The following is a 24,838-nucleotide window of genomic DNA, read 5'->3' as shown; positions in this document are numbered from 1 at the left end:
GTTTAAGGTACAAAACCCTATTATGTATGTTTTTAAGGCTGTGTTTTAAATTTTTAATTTGCCTTGGTTGCCAGCCATGCAAATTTTACACAACGACAAAAGTTGGGGATGGTTTAAATTGAAATAAATTCTAAGGTTTTCTGTGTTAAATATTTCAGTTTTTTGTGTGTAGATTTGTAAATTAAATGTTTGTAAATTGAATGCTGCACTTGTTTGCTATAGGAAATAGACAGCTATAGCAAATTATCACAACTTGTCACCTTTTCTAAATTCCTTAAGGATTCTAAATTGCTGTATTCTTACTTTACAAAATGTTCTGTTTTATATTAACAAGAGAAATGAAGCACTAAACCCTAAAGTGAACTGCATAAGCTATCACGTCTCCTAGTGAGAAAGGGACAGAGTAAAAGCTTTTGAATCTAAGCCAAAGTACTTGTTTGAAAATTTGTACATAGCATGGTGTGTCAAAGATGGTTTTATAAACTCTTAAAGGTCTTCTGTGATACCAATGTTGCCAAATTTTTTACCTTTCAGGTTGGAAACCTAGAGCTACATAGAGAACTTACTTTGAGAGATAAAATCAGTATTTCTGATTTATTAATTTATAATTGAGATTTTTTTTTCCCCTTTTAGCTAGGAAGTGAGAATTTTTCTCCTACACCTAAAAATTTAAGGATAGTCTTCATTGTTCTGCTATATTTTTTTGCTTGCTTTTGTTTTGAAATAAAACCTGTGTTTTATGCTTTCAGAAATCCATGATCATTATTTCCTTCCACAATTTGGCTAGGTTGAGGCTGTGTCTGTAAGCTTTTGTGGGACAGATTTTAAACATGCAAAAGTTTTTGCTTAAATCTGAGAGAAATTTAGGTTCTGTTTCTTTTCTCTTTAAAATAAAGTAATTGAAACTTCTTCTCCTAGAAAATAGGAAAAACTTCTTTAAATTATCCAAGTTGGTTGTTTTGTTTTTTAAGTTGGAAGACAGGATCAATTCTTTTTAAAAGGATTTTACTGGATAGGTCATTAAGGATTAATGTACTTGTTAGTTTTCATTGTACACACTGTAGCAGAATCTTGGTATAGTTTTTAGGTTTCTTTGCAGTGAGAATGCAAAATATAATGTGTTTTGAGTATTTTGGTTACTTTTTATATAAAAATAGGTGTTAAGAGGTTTAGCCCTTTGAATAGAAAAAAACTTTATTGTTAGTGGTCACCAAAACAAGACCATATCTTTCACAGAGTAGAGAGCTTTCACTTTAGATGAAAATGACTTACTTGAGTGGAAACATGATTTTAAAAAGATAACCATAAATTTCGGGAAAAATTTTTTGAGAATCCTCTGTTATTAGGATAGTATCCATTATATTTGTTTATTGGCAACAAAATACTCTCAGAATATGATCTCTTTCTATTTCCTTCTCAAAAAAAAACATTGATAAATATCTTTGAATAATTTCAAGATGTTAGGATGTAGAAGACATTTTCTTAATAGGAGAATTGGGTCTTTAAAACAATGTAAGTACAAACTAAACTGAAACAGTGTCTCCATAAGTATATGTTCTTTAAGTTGTTATCCGAGATCTGAGAGAAATTTGCCATCTTAGATCTAAAAATTAAGCTTTCTCATTATTTAAAAGCTCTTTTCTCTGGCTCAAAGATAAATATATTTAAAATGTTTCCTACTGATTGAATCTTTCCACTTGTCCTTGATTTTTCTTTCCTGTTGTAACTTTTATATTTGCATCTATAATGGCCTAATTCCGGTTGCAAAAAATGTTGATATTGAATTAGAACTTTAAAAATGTCAGCCATGTGGCAGAAAAAAATTTATCCCACCCCTACTGTTTTTCTTTAGCTCAAAGGTTGAAATTTTATGATCTAAAATAAATTAGCCCTTAAAGTATGTGATCCATTCAGCTAAGAACTGAAGGTTAAAAGGGAAAAGAAAAAAAATTATTAAAAGAAAAATTTTGAAAATGACCATTTGCATCAGTAGTTTTGCATATACAATTTTGAATATTTACTAATATAATATTCACTATGAAAGTCTAATTAACAGTTATCTATGAAAATAATAAAGGTAGCAGGAAGAACTTATAGAGAAAGCATTTGACCATTATTTTCATTAAATCGTAAATCAGGAACTGTCTTGTCTTTTACATAGTGTTTTTTGTTATGCATGTCTATAAATACAGAAGCTTAATTTTTTTGGTCTAATGTTATTTACATTATCAGGTTGTATTTATTTATGAAAGGACAAAAGTAAGTATATCTTACTTATTTGGAAATTGTGGAAGAAAGAACAGACTTAAAGTCTGTTTTAGAGAAATTTCATTTTTAAATTATTTAAATTTAAGTTATTTTACATATAAGAAATTTTATTTTGAAAGTCATTCAGATACTTGAAAGTATTTCAGGTGTGGTTTATTATTTGTTTTTTTATATGAGTAATTTATGTTTAATAAGCATATTCATGAGATTGGAGCATAAAAGGATTTTTCCATATTTCAAAATCATTTGTTACATAGGTATTAGAGAAATTTGATAAGTAGCTCAATAAGAAACTTTGTTACTATCTCAGCTAGTACAGAACGTTTCTGTAAGTGATCTCAAAGTTACCAAAGTTGTCAGTGAGGAAATCTAAATGGGGTACCATGGTGTAATTATTTCTGTTTAAAAAAAAAAAAAAAAAAAAGCCAGATTTATATTCTCTTACATCAAATGCTAACAAAAGTCTCTCTCCTTCTCAGGAAGTTTTTTAGTCTATTATCATATACTACTCTTCGGTCTTATTATATATTAACTGAATAAAATACACATTGCTCTAAAAGTTTGGTAAAACAAGCAGTTGAGTTTTGAGTTGAAACATGGTGAAGATTCTACAAAATATAATCCCAGGGTAGATGTCAGTTGGTTCAGCAATAAACTGGCCAGGAATAAACCGTTAGGCACTGGGGTCATTGCTGGAAAATACACAGATTTTTTTATTTTGGAGAAAGAATAGAGCTCTTGGAAAAATGCCTGTTTAGTTCTTTATAAAACAGGTTAAATATTTGTTCTGTTCTGGGTTGTTTATACATCAGGTCTTTGTCAGTGGATGGATGATTAGATTGTTTTGAAATCATAAGGATTTATGATGATACTGTTCCACAGCATTGAAACATTTCTAACAGTTGGTTAGTATTAATTACCATTAACATTTCGGTATATTTTAATAGGATGTGGAAAAAATTTCAGTGCACGTGATTTAAAAGGTAGTAAAACATATACATGTGCTTTACACTGTGAATTCATAAGTAGTTTTGGTTCTGTTAAACTCCAGGACACAATGTACTGTTTTCTGGAGTTGAGGGGTATGTTGTAGACTTTATTAAAATCTAGATTGAATTTTTTAAAATGTTAACTTTTATCAAATAATATGTACACATAGGTTATGTAGACAAAAGTTCTTAATGCGTTAAAAACCAAGAATCCCCTTCTTGACCCTCCTTGCCACTTCTCATGTTTTTAGCTGATTATTTTGGTTTTTAAAAATCTTTGTATTTCTAAATATAATGCTTACACTATTCAGTTCTGATAGGTGAGGATTTTTTTTCTTAAATTATGCCATCCTCTGTGCTTCTTCCTCTCTTTTATGTTCTTAGTTTAATTATTTTATAATTTTACTGAAAATTGTCAATATTCAGTGATAATTAAACCTATATAAATATTATTCATATGTGAGCATTATAAGGTACTATAATAGCTTCTATAATTTTTTCATTTTTAAATATTTATTTATTTTTTCCTTGTATTTATTATTAATTCCATTACCTTTCCTCAAGGTTGCTTATAACTTCTTTAGTTGTGTCCTGTCCCCATGTCCCCCTCACTCCCCTTCCCCACTGGTCCCTGTGGAGATGCTCTTCCTGGAGACCCTCCATTCTCTAGCTTTTATCTGGAAGGGTTGCCCTTCAGGCCTGCTAGATAATCATCCTTTTGTTGTTATCTAGGAATTCTCTTTGCCTTTTTCCCAAGTTTCATTTCCCATTTCCAGAATTCACCATTTTTCTCTTTTTTGGTTTGTTCATATATTTTGCTGGAGCTTTCTGCCAAAGTGTGCATGCAGAGTAACTAGTTTTAGACTGCTGTCTTATCTGTACTCTCATTAACCTGGATATAGAATTCCAGGTCATCAGTATTTTCCTTCATAATTCCGAAGACATCACACCCAATGTCAGACTTTGCTGTTAAGGAGTACAGTGTCATGATGTGTAATCTTTTTCATATGATTTGTTTTTCTTTATTTTTCTTTTCAGGAAGTTTTACAGTTTTCATCTGTCTTGTTTTTGAAGATTTGTGATCTTGTAGTACCATGTTGGAAATCTTTATTTCATTCTTTGTGCTGGGCTTTTGGTGGGCTATTTTAATTTGGAAGCTTCGAGTTTGGAAATTTATTTTATGATGCCTTTGATAACTTCTTCCCTTTTGTAATCCCCCCACCCCCTGTTCTCTTTCTGTCTCTTTTGTTAGTCAGATATTGTACCCCCTAGATTGATTCTCTTATTTTGTTACCCTTTACTGCTTGACGGAACTTTTCTTCAACTTTATCTTTTAAACCTATTTTTTAAAATGGATTTTGCCTGTCCTATTTGAATTTTTTCTGAGCTTATTTTTGATACCTAACCATGCCTTCATAGCATCCTGCTCTTGTTCCCAAGATGTATTGATCTTTGTTTAGCCTTATGAAATACAGGTATATCTCATGTATAGCTATCTTTGCATAAAAACGTGTGTATCTATTTGTATATATATAATTTTTTTTTTATTCAGGTGGTATCATCTTTCTTTTCTCCAACAAGTTATTTTCCCCTTTGCTCATTTTTTCTCTTTTATGTAAGATGCTACGCTCTAATGCAAGGATTGATAAACTGACTTGCGTCCGGTTTTTGTATAGCTCTTGAGTGTGGGTTTCAACATTTTTAAAAGGTTGTTTAAAAAAAAATTAAGAAGCATACAGAGGAATATGGTACAGAGACTGTTGATGGCCCACAAAGCCTAAAATATTTACTGTCTGTTCCTTAACAGAAAAAGTTTTCTGATCCCTGCTCTAATGTCTGGAGATTCCTGGCTTTCCTTTTATTTTCGAGAGTCAGGCACTTTAAGCAAATTGGAAACTATATGTAAGTAGGGCTTGATTAGCTTCACTGGAGATTATAGCTTGGTAATTCTGAAGCTAGTTTTGTTACAGGTAGATCATAAGGTCATTTTCTATTGGTCTTTTGGACCTTTTGATTTCTCTAGGAGAGTCTGATCTCCTTGCCTGAGTATATGAGCCTGTTGCACATGTTTTGAAGGTGAGAAAACCTTTGAGTAGGTTTTCATTTATTCTAATTTCAATACAGTTGCCTTAATCTAAATTCTGTACTTCAATTTTAATTTTTTAACTTAATTTAATTTTTTAATGTATTTTGAGAGAGTGGGAGAGAACACCAGTGTGACCAGGAGAGGGGCAGAGAGAGTGGGAGAGAGAGAATCCGAATACCTACCAGAGAGAATCTCTGATAGTACAGAGCCCAGAGTGGGACTCAATCCCGGGAACCCTGGGATCATGACCTGAGAGCCAAAATCAAGAGTCGGACACTTAACTGACTAAACCACCCAGGTGCCCATAAATTTTGTACTTCAGATTCACTTTCTTCAGAGGCTAAATCTTCATTTTCTGCTGGAATCAGAGTGAAGTTTGTTACTTGGCTGCACAAGGGGTGGAGAGTTGGGCATCCATTTTCTACTTATACAGAGGTCAACTCATACCTATGTTTTCAGCCTGACACAACACTGTTGTGTTTTATAGAGAATTGTACCTTCTAGATTAGCTTTTCATGGAAAAGCTTAAAAGATTTAAACGTAATTGGAATTGTATCTGAAGTAAAAATAACTTAATTTTTTATTATTATATAATCTATTTGTCCTAGTATACATTCCCATACTACTTTTTTGGTATTGGAAGTTTAGTATTTTATTTCATTATATAGAAAACAAGTTATTGCCAAGAACTACAAATAAATCTGTAATATTCAAAATAGCCCTCTGAGGTGGTAAAGGTATTAGTTGCATTTTACAAGTGAAGAGACATTGGAGGCACAGAGAAATTATACATGGATGATCACATAATAGCAGTAGAACCAAGATTCATTCAGGCAGTCTAGATCTAGAGAATGCTTTCTTTCCATTTGTGTTACACTGTAGTTCAAGATAGCACATGATATACATAGCAAATGAATTACAGTAGTGAGCGCTTTGAGTTCAGAAAATGATGAGAATGGTCTCGGCTGGAGAATTAATGGTAAGCTTCATAAAGCATATGGAGCTTGAGTTGAGTCTTTGACTAGGTAGAGGGAGGGGAATAAGGTAGTTCAGGTAGTGGGTTATGATTTACGACAATATAGCTGTGAAATTTAGGAGATGGTAAATACAGCATTCTGATTTAAGTGGAAGCTTGAACATACGGGTATAGCCAGATCATAATACATTTCAGAATACTCTGGATATTTTACACTGGGTTATGGGAACATTTCTAATCTGGGACTCAATGGATACATGGTTTTAAGATTCATCCTAGTATTCAATTTGAATTGAGGATGCAGAAATTATAACATTTTAGGTGCTTGTGGTTAAATGGATTAAAGTAGTAGTGATATAAAAAAGATTATGCCTCATGCCTGGATTAGATTGCCTCTGATTTTTTTTTTCTTTAGTGTTGACATATTTTGTAATTTAATTATTCTTTGGTAACAGAGTTTTGCGGTGGGTGTAAATCTATGAGAAATTTCATTTTGGTCATTTGATACCAATTGGCTAAAATGTTGTTTTCTTCTTCATTGTAAAAGGAGTTGGAAATTATCTCCAGATTCTTGTATCCATTTTCAGTAAAAATGAAGCAGTGTTTTTCCAGCCTGGGCTTAGGTCCCTCAGGCAATGGGAGAGATCATAGCTAGTTCTCAAAAGCAGTTCAGTTGTGATTGCAGGGGGTGGGGGTGTATTTTCTTTTTTAATCTTACTCCTCTTTCCTTTTTCTCCCCCAACGTGTAAGCTCTTATTATTATGCCAAGGAAGAGATAGACCTGTAGTGTTTGATACTAGTAAAATGAACCACCAGCTTTGTTTGTTTTATTTTTAAGTAATGGAGAAGAGTTAAATGAGTAAGGAACACAGATTCAGAATATCCTAGAGGGAAAAATTTGAGCATCTGTGTTCTAGAATTTCACCATCACTCTTAAGCAGTGTTTTGTGTTTCACTCCTTAAAAGCTGAAAGTTAAGGGGAAGTTTAAAAGACTTGTAAAGTTGTTCCTAACTTGCTTTCTTGGTGCTCAGAGATAGATTCTCTACTTCATTATAAGACACACTACCATTTACATGGCGAAAAGCTTCAGTAGTCCTACTTATTTGAAAAATCAGATTTTTGTTGTTGTTGTTATTTGCTTTCGTAAATTTCACAGTTAACCTGGCTTCAGCTCTTACTGAAGTGATGAATATCACTTAATCATAGATATAATGAGGTTATGCCCTTAAAATTGCATAATTTAAAAAAATAATGGTATAATAGAATGTTACATGTATAATACTTTGTTTTCTTCTCTGAGAAGTTAGGGAGTTTTAAGCAGAGAAGTCTTAACTTTGTATTTTTTAGTAATTGAACCACTAAAAAATAACTCATAATGTAAATTTAAATTACAGTGTGTTTACTTTGGTTAATTAGAAAACTATCCCACAAGGTAGTTTAAATTAATGCTTTGTAACTTTTTTTCTGCATGCACACACAGCTGGCTCCTCTCAGAAGCATCTCATTGCAAACAATGTGTTTTCACCAGGTTAATGGAAGAAGTTTGCACTGATGGCGTTGCAGACCTTGCCTTTATTTCTGCTCACTGGAGACTCTTGATTACTGTCAGGGTCCTGTCTTGGGTATATAATCTTACTATTTTTTTTCCCCTTGGAAAGACTTTTATTTTAAGCAACTATGGACTACCAGTGTTTGTCTTTGATGTGAGAGCATTATAGAAATGGAGAAAAAAATAGTGGTAAGATATATGTAGTGATTAAGTTGTAGAAAAGTTAAAAATAATTCACATTACATCTTAAAATGATGTGGAACCTAAATGTGCTTTGTTAAACCCTCGTTAGTCATTTTAATTGAAATTGACATCCTATCAATTTGACAGTCCTACTTAAGCTGACTATTATTACAAAGTCGTGCCAACTTCTGCAAGGATGCAGTATACTCTTATTGTTTATAAATGATTTAGTAGCTTTTAGTAGCCAATATAGAAAGAGGATTGACAAATATGTTTAGGGAAAATTTGTACAGTAATGTTAGCTGATTTTAGAAAGAATTATGAAGGAATAGCACATGGAATATCAGAAAATACTGCATTGCAGAATAACAAGTGCAAAGTAAATATCACTCTTGAAATTCTTACTCTAATTTGCAGAGATTATTGGTTTTGCCGATTTATAAGACTTGAAGGTTTATAAAAATAATTTAGCTTCCCCTTTCTCCCTTATGCTCAATATCATAGAAAACTGATACCTATTCTTGCATGGGTTAGCTTTTTTCTTCAGTAGAGTTTCAGATTTCTCTATATTTCTATAACCAGAGTACTACAAACTTAAATTGAGCAAGATAATTTTCTGTTAGGGTGCTGAATATTTGCTGTGGGTAATAATTATAAACTAATGGCGTTTGCTTGTTTATTAGTCTTATTTTTTTACACTAAAGAAGTAATTTGTTCAAATACCTAACCAAGTATATGTTTAACCTGAGTTACAGTGGATATCAGAAGACATTTAGAATGCCTGATAAATGTCTTCAGAAGGTGTATGCTAAAGTTCTATAATTGTATTCTGGTTATATGTATCCTAAAGCAGGTATTCATTATAGCAAACATGAAAACATGCAGAGGTGTTTTTAATAAAAAAGTTTAGAGATTATCATCGAGCTTTCCATTACCTGGTTTTGTCTGGTCTTTAGAAGCAAATCAGGTGCTTTATTTATAGAATGTAGCATTGTAAATAATATAGTCTATGAAGAAATAGGTTAAAAAGTTGAAATTAATTTCTAGTACAGCACTTTGTAGGTAGTCAGTACCCAACTTAACATGTAGATTGTATTCTTAAATGTTTAGGCGCCTGGGTGACTCAGTCTATTGAGCATCTGACTTCAGCTGAGATCATGATCTCACGGTTCTTGGGTTTGAGCCCTGCATCTGGCTCTCTGCTGTCAGTGCAGAGCCCACTTTGAATTCTCTGTCCTCCCCACCCCCTCCCTCTCTCTCTCTTTCAAAATAAGCATTTTTAAAAATTTATTAAAAAAATGCTTAGAAATAAAATATTTTTCTAGAGAAATAATGCTATAAGTGGCATCTCCACCTGTAATATTAGCCCATGAACATTCATTTGATCTATAAAGTAGCATACAAAACTATATTTTTTTCAAAGAAAATAACACTAATACTAATACGTAATTAGGAAAATAGATCACAGGAAGTATTTATCTGGCATCATGGCATTTAAGAAAAAGACAGGTTTGTGTGAAAGAGAGATGAGCTATGGTGCAAATAACCAAGATGAGAGCAGTGAAAGGCAGGAAGGGGATGATACTGAAAAAATGAGCTTAGTAAAGGGTGTTAACAAAATACCCACACACTGTTCTGGGGGACTGGCTGAGCCCTGTACTTTTTTTTTTTTTTTTTTTTTTTTTTTTTTGACATTTTAAAGGGGGAACTATAAGCTAAATAAGCCTTAGGAAAACAAAGTCATAGCCTTTATAAAACCCAGGCAATCCTTTAAATTCGTAACCATGGGTGGTAAGTAATTTATATTGTTGTTATTACCAATGAAAAAAACAGATCGTTAGATTAAAACTTCTTTTTAATTGTTTAATGTTTATTTTAGGGAGAGGAAGAGAGAGCGGGGGAGGGGCAGAGGGAGAAGCAGGCTCCAGGCTATGAGCTATCAGCACAGAACCCAACATGGGGCTCGAATTCATGAACTGCAAGATCTTGACCTGAGTTGAAGTCAGATGCTGAACTGACTGAGTCACCCAAGTGCCCCAGACTAAAACTTTTTCTGCGTTGTTTTCTACTTTGAGTATATTATTCCGGGGAAACAGTGTTGTTTTTGATATCATTCTTCAAAAAATCTATTTTACCCTGAAAACATAGACTCATTACTATTTCAGCTTACCTAAACTACCTTGTAAAAACATTATTTCTATGGCAAAATTCATTCACTAATTGTTTGAGTACCTACTATATGCCAGACATTTTTCTTGGCATTCTAACTACAGAAATGAACAAGGGATAAGAATCTTTGATATAATTAACTTTGCATTCTAGTGGAGGTTTATTTCAAGTTCCTTTTGAAAAATGCCAAAGAGTCATCTATCTTTATTACTTTAAATTGTCTTACTTTATGATAAGTGACCTTAACTAGTGTAGCTGTGATGCTCCATTTATACCCAGTATCCTAGGGAATATCCAAAAGAAATAGAGAATGAGTAATAAGTATATTAACCATTTTTAAATAGGGCAGAAAGGAATACTTTTTTAAGAAACATGGAAGAGAATTCTTACCCTTTCTTAACTTTTCATGAAGAAGGATTCTTCTGATTATGAGAATGTTTTGAACTATTCACATCTATCATGGCACCTCTATTTTTAGAAGGTTTCAAGTGGTACTACTCAACTACCATATAACTTAGGTGCTGTTTACAGTTTAGAAGAGGGAGTATAATAAGTTAAGTGAATACTCCCTGGATTCAGATCATCTAGATTTAAATCCCTGCTTCCTCTAATTTAGCTGTGTGATCTTGGGCAAGTTACTTAACCCTTTTGTGCCAGTAAAATTTTAAATATATAAAGTAATGGTAATAGTTGGTTAAGGTGAGAGTGAAATGAGTTAATTGGTAAGGCCTAGCACTTATAAATACTAGGTTACAGCTGTTACTATTTGTCATGCTTGACACATAGTTGATGTAAAAGTTGCTTTTCTAGATTTTTTTTTTTTTTTTTTGCCAAGCACTTTATTATTTTGTTTGGCAGGTTTATGCTTTCAGGGAGAACAATTTGATATAATGGAAACCTGGGTTCTAGCTTTGGATCATCCACTGGTTTGGTCAGTTGTGGGAAGGGCTCAGATAAAATAATCTCTTTAATATTTTAGTATAAGATTAAACCATTTTAATTTTGTTTTGATAGGTGAGCATGTTGAACCTTTGGCTGTTTTTGAATGCTCAACTAGAACTTAATTTCTCTGGAGTTTTTGTTTAATGGTACTGTGAAATGATGATCCCAGATAACACAGTTTACCAGTGGCTATTAGTAATTCTCAAATTTTGAATTATTGGATGGTTTGCAGATTTCTGTGATGTGTGTTTGTGTGTTTAATTCTAAATTACTTGAAAAACATGCCCAATAAAAGATAGCTCCCTAAAATAACCTCTACCTTGGTGTTTCATGTCACTGGGAACCTATTTCATAAAACTGTTGTAATACTGTCCCAGTAAAATTTGAGTCAGATAAAATAGAAATAGATTTTTTCCCTAGTTACACAGTTTAATGTGTGTATGCACTTTTCATTAATTTAAAAATGTTATAAGCTTTGCTAAAATTTGCTTGTTTTTATGTCCTATTTCCTGGAAGACTAATCAGATTTTCATTACTTTGTCACTTCCTTCCAAAGGGTACCTTGTAGATAATGATGTTGCGGAATTAAAATAAATGTTGTAGTCAGATTTTACTGGAGTTCAAATCCTGTAAAGATGGTTGTATTTAACTCCCCACAAAGTTACTTGTGGTTTTTCCTGAACTTTTCCTTCTGCAGCAAAGTTCTATTTTCATTAACTACACACTATTTTAAAGTCGAAGATGGTGGTGAAAGATCAGTCTGTGTTACTTTTGGATTTTTTTTCTTTGTGAAAGCAATGGCAGTCTTGATTGTAACAGAAAACTATCTGGAATTTGGACTCGAAACAGGTAATCATTTCAAATTACTTTAAAAATCAATTTTGCTTTATCAAATGTTAATATTTTTTACTTCATTATTTAATTTTTATATCTGATACATTTTTAAAATTAGGGTTGAGGTGTTTATTCTGTAATGTCCTAAATATTAACTTTTATTATTCTTAAATAAGATCTTCCTTTTTTGTAGTTGTTTTAGCTGAATTTTTTGTTACCTTTTTTCAAAAATGCGCCCCTTCCCCATTTTTTCCTTACAGTTAAGTAAGTTTCTACAGTGCTAAAGTTTACTCACATAGATAAAGATGCAAATTTTAATGCAAATTTTATGCACACTTATGGAATGTACAAATATCAAAGGGATGTTTTCAAAGACTGTTCCTGCTAATAACCAAATTTTATTGCATTATGGCATACTAATTAGCACATGAAAGAGCTAAGCTAGTCACTTCAACATTTAAGATGTTCTGTTTTCTAACATTTTATTTCCAAAGAAAGATTCTGTATTAAGAATTTTTTTTTTCTCTCCCTGCAGGGTTTACAAATTTTTCAGATAGTGCGATGCAGTTTCTTGAAAAGCAAGGTTTAGAATCTCAGTAAGTTTTTATAAATACTAAGTATCACTTAAATTTTAATTTTTCCACTTTTTTGTACAACAGCATTTTGTGGCTTTTTGTTTTTAATCTGTGAGGATTTCTTTTTAAGTAGATTGTCCCTTTTAGAAATATCCTTGCTCGTAATTTTTACATGTGTATAAAGTTAGTATGTTTCATAGAATTCTTATTTGTATTCTTATTTGGTTTAGTTCCTTAAATAACTTTATACTGAGTTGTATATCAAATTCTATGTTGAATTTATAGGTTGGGTTGTTACCAATGTGGCTAGAGAGGCCTGATTTAGTTTATAGTTCACCCAAATATGGCTCATTATAATTGAGTAAGAGAACTCTTTTTGTAAAAGTTTACTTAGTTTTTATTAGTTATTATTGTGGTTTGTAAAGTAATGGATTAGAAGAAAGGCAATTCCTAGAAAGTTAACTTAGAGAACTTCTTACTTTTTTTATTTTTATTTTTTTATTTATAGGGGTCCTGTTTCAAAACTTACCTTCAAATTTTTCCTGGCTATTTTCTGTTCACTCATTGGGGCTTTTTTGACATTTCCTGGATTACGACTGGCTCAAATGCATCTGGATGCCCTGAATTTGGCAACAGAAAAAATTACACAGTAAGCGGAAAATGTACATAAGCACATGCAGATAAATATATGTTTTCCATCTTAATGAAGGTATATTATTGTAATGAAATAATAAATTATTGTATTAAAAATTAATAAATAACCGTTTGATGTCATACTACTTCCTCTTCTAGAAACAGGTTTCTTTTATTCACTTCTAAATTTTAAGTCCTATGTTTAAAAACATGTATCATTTATTCAGTTTCCTTTTCACTTGTTAAAATGGAAATGTCAGTACTTCTGTTCTTTTTAAGTCAGAAGTCAGTGTTTATGAAATACTCCCTATAATTGAACTAAGGATCTGTGGAAATTTTCTTTAATCAGAACATTTTAATTAAAATATTTTATTTAAATTTTATGTAAATAATTTTATGCAAATAATTTTTTACTTAAAATGTTTTTATTGTTTTGAAAGTTAAAACTTTGTACATAAGAAATAAGTTTTGTTTTTTCTTTTTAAATTATTGATCTGTTTATGAGACCCTTGTTAAAATAATACATTATTTTATTCGAAGATTGCTGATACTGTACAGTGTTAAATATCATAGATTGCTTTTAACTGCCAAATCCTATTTTAGGATTGGAGAAATCCTGGATGAAATTTAGGATGGAGAAATAATATTTGAATCTCCACATATAGTTCAAAACCCATTTACCATATTCTTTGTGGTTGTTACAGATGTTTTTTGTTGACTGTTAGACACCTTGGCAGAACGACAGGTTTATATCTCTCTGAATTCATATCCAGACCAAATTTCTGTCTTGTCTTCATGTTTTGCAGTAGAAGCCCAAGTTGAGAATATTCCATTTTGATATTTGTGTATATAATCTTTGAGTTTCTCTGAGTGATCATTTTTCCCAACATTTCTGTTCTTTAAAACCCTGTATTTAATGAAATTGTTTCTCTAGTCTTTTCACATTATCTCTCTTACCTATGTCATTTTCCTTTACTTTAATTTTGCAGTCTTTTTGGTTTTCTCCTTACCTCTATTTTTCGGCATATGCTCTATGTGTGTGTTTACTTATTCTCACTTCCCAGTAACCACTTCTTCCTCCCTCTTTTTTCCCTTCCTTTTTACTCAGCATGCTCTTGGCTACATCCTGCTTTTCTCCCAACATCCATCCATCTCTCTAATGGCTTCTTTTAAAACAAAACCTGGTTCTCCCCCTCCTCTCTACACACACACTTCAGTCCACTAACCCCAGTGTTAGGATTTAAATAAGCTGAAAGGGTGGGTGGAGGGGAGCCCTTCACCAGCTACTGAAACCGCTGTGGGCTGCTCCTTGATACTAGAGTGTTCCCTAGCAACACTGCATACCTAATACTGCTGCTTTCTTCCCCCGCACCCGGTGGTTTACCCAGGCTGGGGGATGAAAGAATCACTTTATAAAAACATTTAAAGCATTTGGTGGTAGTTTAGGGTTGGGAGGGAGCCTATCTTCTTTTCCTTTTCAGTAAAATGTAGCTTCTTTTTAAAAAAATTTTCCCTTTGAGGTTGGGAGCTTTATTTTCAGTTCATTGCAGCCCCCGATTGTGTTTTAGCACTCTGCCATGATACAGGAGTGTGGGCAAGCTTGTTCTGTTGTGAGAATAGCAGGACTGGCACAAAGCGCGGCATTCTCCTCACCCCCACCACCAGGCACTAGTATGTGTTTTAATGCCAGAGCTTAGAACCAGAGTTCCACCTTTTTCGGTCAGGTTTTCATGGGTTTCTGACCCAGGCCTGTTTCCTCACACAGGTCGCTGTCATTTGCATTGTAGTGATGATTTTAAAATGTTGCATGTATGTATTTAAAACTGTCCAGTTAAGCCCTTCACTGTGGTTAATCATGAAGCAATGTATGGTAATAAAACAGAAGAATTGGTCTTTTTCTAAAATAAGAACTGTCTTTAGTAGTCATCTGCCTTTGTGGGATACAGACTTAGAACATTAATTAACAATGAATTATAATTCAGACCTAAAACCTTTTAGTGTATCAGGTATTTTGGTTTTCTGGAGTAATGTAAATTTCCTTGGTACATACAGGATAGGGAAATTAATTTCAGGCATGTTCATAATATGAGGAAATAAAAATATTTGAATCATGATTTTAATAGTCTTATTCAAACATTATGCATGATCATTGCATTTTGAAAGTTTGCTTATGTGTAAGTTGTTGCAGTAGGTTCCATGTGCCCTATGCCTGCTAGTATTTGGACCTTGCTAACACTGTTTCTTTCTTATACATAGTAAGGAGGCACTTTGTTTTAGCTGCACTGAAAAAGTATCAAAAGATGATGCCTGTATACTGAAAATCCATTGGATTCGTTGACTGTGGAAAGTTAGGGAATCATTTAAGTACCTGTGTATTAAAGCAGGGATATCGTGGGAGATTGTTAAAGAACACTAGAACAGAACTGAACAGATTTTGATTTTAGTGCTAGGTCTGCCTTTAACCTGTGATACTCCCATGAGCAAGTCACTTAGCTTTCCTGAATCTAAATGTTCTCATCTGAAAAATTCAGATAATGAGGTAGTTTTGCAGGGGCTCAGATCAGTGTCCTGTGATAAGGATAAAAAAAAATAATGATGTCAGTAATACCTTATTACAGAATACTGAAAATACGTTTCTACCTCATTTTTTAAGTTCCAAGTTCCTGTAGTTTATTAGTGTATTTTATTCCTGGATTTTTATGTTTTTTTCTTACATACTTTCAGAACATTACTTCATATCAACTTCTTGGCTCCTTTATTTATGGTTCTGCTCTGGGTTAAACCAATCACCAAAGACTACATTATGAACCCACCACTGGGTAAAGAAAGTGTCCCTTTGTAAGTATGGGTATCTGGTGGCTATTTTTTGTTTCCTTATTGAATCGTAACTTTTTCAAAATGGTATTTCCTGTATTTAAATTTTTTAATGATAATATTAAGACACTGTACTTTTAAAACATAAATAGAAATGCTAAAAGATGTGTTCTAAAACTGAAGCTACTGGCAAATCATCATTTAACCTTTTTATGAATGTGAACAATTATTAATCCACACCAATATTGTCTTGCACACTTGTAAGTTTTTCTGCTTCCTCACATCATGTCTAGTTGTTACCTGACATTTTTCTGGTTTGGGGCCTGTTTTTAAGATACTTTCTGCAGTTCTTTTTTTTCCCCCCCCCTTAATTGTGAAAATTATAGAGGAAATAATGAGTAGTACAAATGGAAACTCATGTTCAGCCATTATAAGAGTTGTTGATATTTTCCATATTTCCTTCCCCTTTTTTTTTTTTGTTTTTTGATGTAGTAGTTTTTCAAGTGAATTAGAAGTCTAATATTTTTATCCCTAAGAGCTTTAGTATGCACCTCTAAGAAATAAGGGCATTTTCCGACATAATATTATCATTATACCTATCAAATTTTTAAAATAATGCCTTAACATTATTAACTAATATTAGGTTATATTTCCCCTTTTAACAGAACTAGACAGTAAGGAAACATAGAAACAATTTATTAAAAGGTGCTAATAACTGCACTTGATATATTAACTCATTAGCCTTGTGGAACCATGTTACAGTAATAGAAAGAATCAGACAAAGCTGGTTCAAACCCCAGTTGTGATCTTCACTGAAACTGTCACTTGAGGGAGATTATTTAACTTCACTGAGCCTCTGTTTCCCCATCTGGAAAATGAAGATAATAGTATCTACCTCACCAAGTTGTCATTGGAATTAAATGAAAGAATACATGTAATGCAACCAGCTGGAAGTAAGTGCTTAATAAATGTTTCCTTTACTGCTCTGCCTCACCAGAATTAAAGTGGAAAACCTTGACTAGTCATTGACTACACAGTATACATTTTATATTAATGTATTTCTTTTAGATCCTGGTACATATTTGTCTTGGAGTACTCAATCAGTGATGACCATGATGGTTTTTTTTTTTTTTAAGAGTTAATCTTAATGAACTAGGGAAGTATCTTTTGAAGTTGTAATGTTTTTCCCCCATACAAGTAAGTCTTAATGGCAGTTTTAACTTGAAAGATTCACAAAGTTTTTAAAAAGTAATTTCACATAGTGCACTGTCCTATATTAAGCACCTGATATGTGCTAGAGATTAAAAGAGATGCTGAGCATGGTCTAGGTGTTACTTTCCAATTACTCACAGTGTTACCTTTTATCAAAGCAGAAACCATGGTCTTTTAAAAACATTAAACCACAAAAGGACATCAGAAGTTACCTCTTCTTTCTAAAATTCTCTGATAAAGCATCATAAGGGTACATCTTCTCACCTGGAACCCTCATCTTAGTCTTGAGGAATTGCTCACAGCTGAGCCAGCTTGAGCACATAGGTTAAATGACTTGATAGGATTCTGAGCCATCTGATTTCTTCATAATGTATCAGAATTACTGGTTTTCCAATGATCCCAGTCAGGAGCTCAGCAGAGAGGTCATATTGAAATATCTGTATAATCAGACAAAACTCTAGGTATGGGTTGTTGACTTGGTAGTTCCACATGCAGTCCCCTATAGTTTCCTTTTTTTCTTAAACTCTCCAGTTTAAGAGCACTCCACTTCTCTTCATTTCACAACCAATTTTTTTTTTTCACAGACAAGGGTAGATAGAGAAGAGGATCCCATGTACTTTCTGCTTTTTTCTTGTAGATATATGTTACTACTTTACTTTCATGATCCATTTATCTGTCTAGTTCTATTGTGCAAGTCAAAGTATTCTATAGTAAGGCTGTAGTATAGTGGGATACTTTTGTTTTATATCTCCAACTGTAGCTACGTATAGATATCCTGTGTTTTATATGGTGAAAATTGACATATTTAACTAGATGCTAACATATTTTGGTTTTTGAGAGCACCATATCAACTTTTTGACCTGTAGAATGACAGAAGCTACATTTGATACTTTGCGACTCTGGCTAATAATCCTGCTGTGTGCTTTGCGGTTGGCCATGATGCGCAGTCACCTGCAAGCTTACTTAAACTTAGCCCAGAAATGTGTGGATCAGATGAAGAAAGAAGCAGGGCGAATAAGTACAGTCGAGCTACAGAAAATGGTAAGTTTCATACTCTAGTCACAATGAAAAATAACAAACACTGTATACTGTAAGAAAACAAAGCCTTTGATTTCTTTTAATAGTAATTTCATCCCATCATACTCTTAACGAAAATAAATGGTATAATCATAAGTTGATACATATTAAGAGACCTCAATCTGATTGTGGGGCGAAGTGAAGAAAGAATCTCAAGTCCTCTCCCTGCCTTAGTACTTTAAGTATCATATAGTTTGGGTTGCAAAGCTATAGTATGTCTACTATTGCTAAATGGGACCCCCAATTGATTTGGAAAATACTACAATATATTATGTCTAGCCTTTAAGACTTACGAGGTAGGAAACACTAGTTTTAGTGACTAAATTAATTCCATTTAACATTCTTCCAAGTATTTGAACATGAAATGTAAACATTTAACTTAATGTGAATTCCAGAGAAGGAAAGTGCTAGGAATCCATGCACCATTATAGTTAACTGGATCTATATAACCTGATCTTGTCTTTTTTAGAATTTTGATGTTGGGTCCCCTATTTTTCACTCTTCTTTCATAGTCAGGGACATTTATCAAGATTCAAAACTTTTCTTTTGTTTTACTGTACAAATTTTCACACTCTTTATAGTTTTACCTCAAATTTTAGTTGAATATGTTCATATAGAATGGGGATTTAATGTTTTTATTTATGAGGGGTTAATGACTCGGCATGTTATTTTTATTTGATGTTTTTGGTGTCTGTCTAGAGATTTTCGCATCTTATTTTATATTTGAAATGTAACTGAATATGCCATTTGAATTTAAGTGATTATTTTCTCCAATTTATATTAATCGCTTAAGAAGAGCTATTTTTAAGGAATTTATTTTAATATTTTCACATTTTAAAAAACTCATTTTCAAACTAAGCCTTTCTGAAGTCCATTTGGGGGCATTTATAATGAAGTGTAGACTTATTAGCATTTAGCTTCCTTCCCAAGATGGAATTACTTATCTCTTAAGCAATTCATTTTGATAATTACATGAAAGTTAAATTCACCCATAACACATTCACCGTATTAGACACTTAAGGATGTTGTTGTTTGCAGGTGGCTCGAGTCTTCTATTACCTTTGTGTCATTGCACTGCAGTACGTGGCCCCTCTGGTAATGCTGCTTCACACGACTCTGCTTTTGAAAACACTAGGTAGGCATGCCCTGGTGACGAGAAAGGGTGTCGGTTTCCTTTCTGCCTATAATTAATAATGCTTTTTGTTACCTACAAAGAAATAGGCCTCTTAAAATTGTTTTCTGTAAAAGCTTTAAGAAGAAACATGGAAAACTTTGAGCTGTAGAAGTTGATTCATCATCTTGGATTTGAAAACTGAAGTCCATATAGTTTTATAATATTATGCTCTATTTGTTTGTAAGAATTGTTTGCTGAAGGTTAATTCCAAAATTTACTGAGAAACTCGAATGAGCACTCTTGGTCTTAGTTATTTTGTGTTGTAAGAGGATGATATAAGATTTTTGTTAGTGCCTAACATTTAAATTATTGTAAGGTCCTTGTATATTTATATGAATTGCAAGATCCTGTAGTGAGGTCTACTGTAGATATTGACAGGATAAAGATTTCTCAGTGGAAGAACAAAGTTCTCGCATAAGTCTGTTCACTAAACTATCAAGTTCCTGTGTGGTGTTATTTGAGAGCTATCCATTATTGTATTGACCATTTCCCTTTGCTTAGATCAGGCAATCAGCCAGTGTGGGGGTTTAAGAAGCCCAAAGGAACTAACAGTATTAGTTGGGTGTGCTTAGTAGATACTGTAGAGCTGATGACAGATGTAAATGGCCTTTAGGAATCTATGGAACCTAAAGAAGTAGCTCAATTATAAATTATGTGACTCATATCCTATCCAACATAGTAAAATATATGATGAAAAAGTTTCTGGAAGCTAGCTATTAATAGTGTCTCACATTGAAATCATAGATAGTTTCTGAGAAAGAAATTTATTCTGATATTGTAGAGGTAGAAAAGATTTCTAAGAAGTTACTGAGTCTGTCCCTGTCACTGCAGTAGAGGTAGTTGATTAATGTATTATACAAGGAAAAAAATGTTTTTATTATTTTACCAGATTTTACTGCAGTTAATTAAAAGTAAATTAGACTTTTTATGTGTACTTTTACTGATAAGGCCAGACTGTAGTCTAGTCAAGTTAAATGAATTTTTACCAGGTATGTAGAAAGGTTATTTTACTTTATTTTCAACGTGAAATAATTTGTTGTACCACTAAACTTGTTCTCAATTTCAAGTATAAGTTGAAAAAATTATTTTATTTTTTTAATTAGAAGCTTTGAAATTAGTCATTGTCCAAGTTTTACTTGTGTCTTGAATTTTCTAGGTAATCATTCCTGGGGGATTTATCCAGAATCTATCTCTACCTTGCCAGTGGATAATAGTCTACCCTCCAATTCTGTTTACTCTGAATTGCCATCTACTGATGGGAAGATGAAGGTAACTGTTACACAAATAACAGTGGCACTGAGCAGCTTAAAAAACATTTTCACTCCTCTGCTTTTTCGGGGACTTCTGTCTTTTCTGACCTGGTGGATTGCTGCTTGTCTCTTTTCTACAAGCCTTTTTGGGCTTTTCTATCACCAGTATCTGACTGTGGCATGAATCTCCGTTAACAGAAAAGGATATCCAAGCCACACTTTGAATTGAAATATCTGTGCCCTTGAAGGGCTATCGGAAACTAGAAGAAAGCAAATACAAAGGAAAAAGACATATCAGCATATCTTGTTTTAAATGCTTCCTCTGTATTCTCAGGGTGAATCAATGGTATAATATTTAAAATTACAGAGTAGATTATTAACTACTATACTGTGGCATTGGAATTTTAACTCCTTGTATTAACTGATGGTGAGAGGGCTATCTACAGAGGTAATACTTATGATTACCTTGGTTTACAGAAACCTCCAGCAGTCTTTGAAACTTATATGACTCTAGTTCTAGATCGATTGCTCTTAATGGTATAACGGTACTGTTAATATTCATAGTGGCTGCCTATAGAACAATCTTCAAACTGAGCCATGCTTTGGAGTAGGGAAAGGAGCTAAAGTCACCTCTGTTGGTAATATATTAGTCACTCTTCAAATAACAACAATGGCAAAATCCAACAGAAAGGAAGAAATAGCTACTGTATATTACAGTAAAGAAAGCTGCATAGTAATTTTAAATTTAATGGAGATGTACATGGTTAATATCTACAAGTATTGCTGCTTGAGAGTAGCAAGAGTATTGTTTTAAAATGTATTTTATCCAACTTGAGGGATCTTTTAAAATGATTGGCTATATGAACATTTGCTGTTAGGCTTGGAACTCCCATATTTTATTTTATTCTTTGATCCTAAATATAGTCCTTTTAATAGTCTAAAAATATTTATCAATATTGATCTGACTTTTAAAAAATTACTTTAATCCTGCTGACTACCTGTATGTATTGTATATATATATTATATATTAAATATATAATATATTGAAATTATAAAAGATGAAAATATTGAATCCTTAAATATTTTAAGTTGCTGAATGTATATTAAATGTGACTGAATGAGATGTCTTTGTATCTAGAAATTTTCTTTCTTTTTGGAATGAGATTAAAATACATTTTGAAAGTTCATCAGATTAAGCAATTTATTTGTGTTGCCTATGTGTGAGACTGCTTAAAATTATATAAGTACTTAGGTGATTTCTCCCAAATAAAAATCTTTTTTTTATCATTTTCAAAACTCAGAACCTTTCCCACTAACCAAATCTACAGGAATCATTTAAACATTGTTAAGTAGGATTTGTTTTAAGTTCATAGTGTTTAGAATTAGAAATGTTAATATTTTATTTGATACGATGAAATTCAGGTAATTTGAATGATAAATTCATATGAAATGAAAAGAAAATAAATTTTTTTTGATGCTTTTTACATGTAAAACCTAAAATTAAGGGTGTCAGTTATAAAGGGAATGAATGTAAGAGATAAATAAGGTTTGTGTGTGTGTTGTTTTTGTTTTGTTTTGTTTTTTAACAGAATTTATAGGTAAATGTTCTTCCATGTTAAGGTCTTGAGATTACATATTAGTGTTATTGTTTCAATGCTATTATCACTGTTGAAAGCACTTTTGAAGCTCTTTTGGAATTCCTTCCAAGGCTTGTGGTTCACATTCATTCAAATAATGGCAATACAGCAAATTCCTATCTTTTGTTACAGACTAAATATTTTGTAATTAGCTGATACTTTAAATATGACTGAGTAATAAGTGCTTAAATTGGATAAGATTCTTTGGTTGAAATGAATTGTTAATATAGCCTAATGATAGTTCATGCGTATTTCCAAAAGAAACATTCCAAATACATCTTAAGGTAACAGAATCCATGAAAATAAGGATCTTCTAACAGGGTGACAGCATTTATGACAAGATTATGACATTTATTTTGTATGTGAAAGTTCTGATATGTTGGACTTGAAAAGAACCTCACCTGATATTTATAACCGTTTTTATTAAAGAGCTACGTTTTAAAAATTAGAATTAAAGTTACTGTTTTGAGTTTCAAAGATTGTACTGTGGTAGAGTAATATGGAGGGGAAAAGGCATAGAATTTATTATTGGATGAAATAACATGCATTTCTGAAATACTATTGATTCACTCTTTTTAAACTTGAATTCTCCCTGAGTATACTGTGAACGTGTGCAAACTGCACATTAATTTAAGTAATGGGTTTTTTTTTTTTTTTTAATTCTTTCCAAACAAATTTAAAGACAATGATTGTTACAACTACTAACTGGTTTATTTAAGCATCTTGTCTTTGTACACAAATTCTGTTCCTAAGTGTAAAGGGTTTGTATTTTATGTAAAACAAGCAATATTTTTAATTGAGATATAATTGACATATAGCATTTTATTTGTTTTAGGTGTACAACATAATTATTTATATATATGTATGATTCCAAATAATATTTTAATATTGTTAATTAGGCCAGTAGAATTCTTTTATTTTTTATGTTGGACTCTGGTCAGTATAAGTGCTTCATAGGTCAGTTACTTTACATTTCTGTTAAAGTAACTAGGAATCCTTATAATCTTGCTTCATATAATTTGTGGAATTGTATTTGATAATTTGTTGACTCCTGCTCCCCTATTCCCTGCCCATTGCACTATAAAAATCAGAGCTCTATTCTCTCTCCTACCCCCATTGAAATGTCTGAAATGAAAAGCATATAATTTTATCTTAATATCCGTATGCAGTTTGATTATCTTTGGCATTTTCCCCAGAATTCCAATTGCTATGCATAAATGACCAACGCATCCAAGCAGAATGGGCTCATTGTCTTATTGTTTCTGATATAAATATCATTGGTAAAATAGTGACATTTCTTCTTGAGTTATGATTCAGAAGAGATATTCATCCATTAATGGAATTGATAGGTCCAGGAAGCAATAAGTAGAATTCATTATGAAATCTATAATTGGAACTTCACTGGATAGATTTTATTCTTTCAAATGAAAGATTAAATTCTCAGTACTGAAAAGCATAGGGTCTCAACATTCTCTGAATTCAAACACACTTTCTGAGCCATCTCATAATTGAAAATGGTCTATCATGGTATATGGCTCTATTCAGCAAAATAAAACTAAGTGATTTTTGAATGTGGATCATCCTGCATCTTCACAGAGCTTTAGGTGGCTTAAAGAATCAGATTTAAACACATTTATGATCCTAGACCATGAACCCAGTATCTCAGATATTTCTACAGTATCATCTTTTAACTCCTACTCCTCTCATTATGTCTGTACTCTGGGTTTCTAACTCAGCTGGTTATATGCCATGAAAACTCTGACCTGGACACTAAGGATGATCACAAAGCTAATGTCAACCTCTCACTTCTTTAAAGTGGTAAACATTTTACTTATTTTATTTCTTCCTACGAAAAAGAAAAACCAGATTGAGCCTGTCCTTATGCTTGTCTTTGTTACAGTTGAACTTCTTTCTTTTTAGCTACGAACTGTTAATGTTGGATGGGCCTATCTTTAATGATTCAGACGGCGTGTCTTTTTCTATTTCATTGTTCTTTCCTTTTTTTCCCCCTCAGAATCCCTTTATGTGGTTACTCCTCTCCTTTCTCCCACTTGGCCAAAGACTGTTCATTGTCTTAAATAAGGAGAAGCAGCATAATTTTGTGAAAAGAATATTAATTTAACCACCAGGAAACATCCTGTTTCTGCCTTCAATTAGCTATTTTTTGCACTTCTTACGCATTCAGCCTATACTAATTAAATAGAATTGAATTATCGTCACTGTTGACCTCAATTTTACCATAAAATAAAGAATTTACATTAAATGTATGGCTGTGTTTTTCTAAATCTGATAGCAGTTTCTCTTCGTGTTAGCGTGACAAAGATAAAGAGCAATTTTTGGCTTTAGGAATGGTTACAGATCGTGTTAGAGGACTTTGACTTACTGTTTGTTAAAAACTACTTCACGGAGAGTGTTTTCTCCAGGAACATTTTGCTTTGTGCTCATTTAATTATTCATTCAGAAAATATT

The 24,838-nt window shown here is 32.4% G+C and overlaps 1 protein-coding gene across 5 annotated transcripts in view; it reads left to right on the top strand.

Annotated features, from left to right (window-relative positions):
* The window catches only part of TMEM161B (transmembrane protein 161B), a 71,871-nt gene extending 47,239 nt beyond the window's left edge, over positions 1 to 24,632 (top strand). For 3 of the 5 annotated variants that reach the window (XM_049649774.1, XM_049649776.1, XM_049649778.1), the window contains 7 exons: positions 11,861 to 12,012; positions 12,533 to 12,593; positions 13,081 to 13,221; positions 15,930 to 16,043; positions 18,098 to 18,272; positions 19,347 to 19,443; positions 20,639 to 21,919. In XM_049649774.1, the coding sequence (XP_049505731.1) occupies positions 11,861 to 12,012; positions 12,533 to 12,593; positions 13,081 to 13,221; positions 15,930 to 16,043; positions 18,098 to 18,272; positions 19,347 to 19,443; positions 20,639 to 20,916 (1,018 nt within the window). In that variant the 3' untranslated portion in view covers positions 20,917 to 21,919. Of the gene's footprint in view, positions 1 to 11,860; positions 12,013 to 12,532; positions 12,594 to 13,080; positions 13,222 to 15,929; positions 16,044 to 18,097; positions 18,273 to 19,346; positions 19,444 to 20,638; positions 21,920 to 24,383 lie in introns of those variants that run through there. The other 2 variants (XM_049649775.1, XM_049649777.1) reach the window with 2 other exon arrangements.
* Positions 24,633 to 24,838: the final 206 nt, after the last annotated feature.

Source organism: Panthera uncia, assembly GCF_023721935.1.
Source record: "Panthera uncia isolate 11264 chromosome A1 unlocalized genomic scaffold, Puncia_PCG_1.0 HiC_scaffold_17, whole genome shotgun sequence".
Taxonomy (NCBI): domain Eukaryota; kingdom Metazoa; phylum Chordata; class Mammalia; order Carnivora; family Felidae; genus Panthera; species Panthera uncia.
The sequence above is the reverse complement of the archived record's forward strand: the minus strand, read 5'-3'. Positions and strand labels throughout refer to the sequence as shown.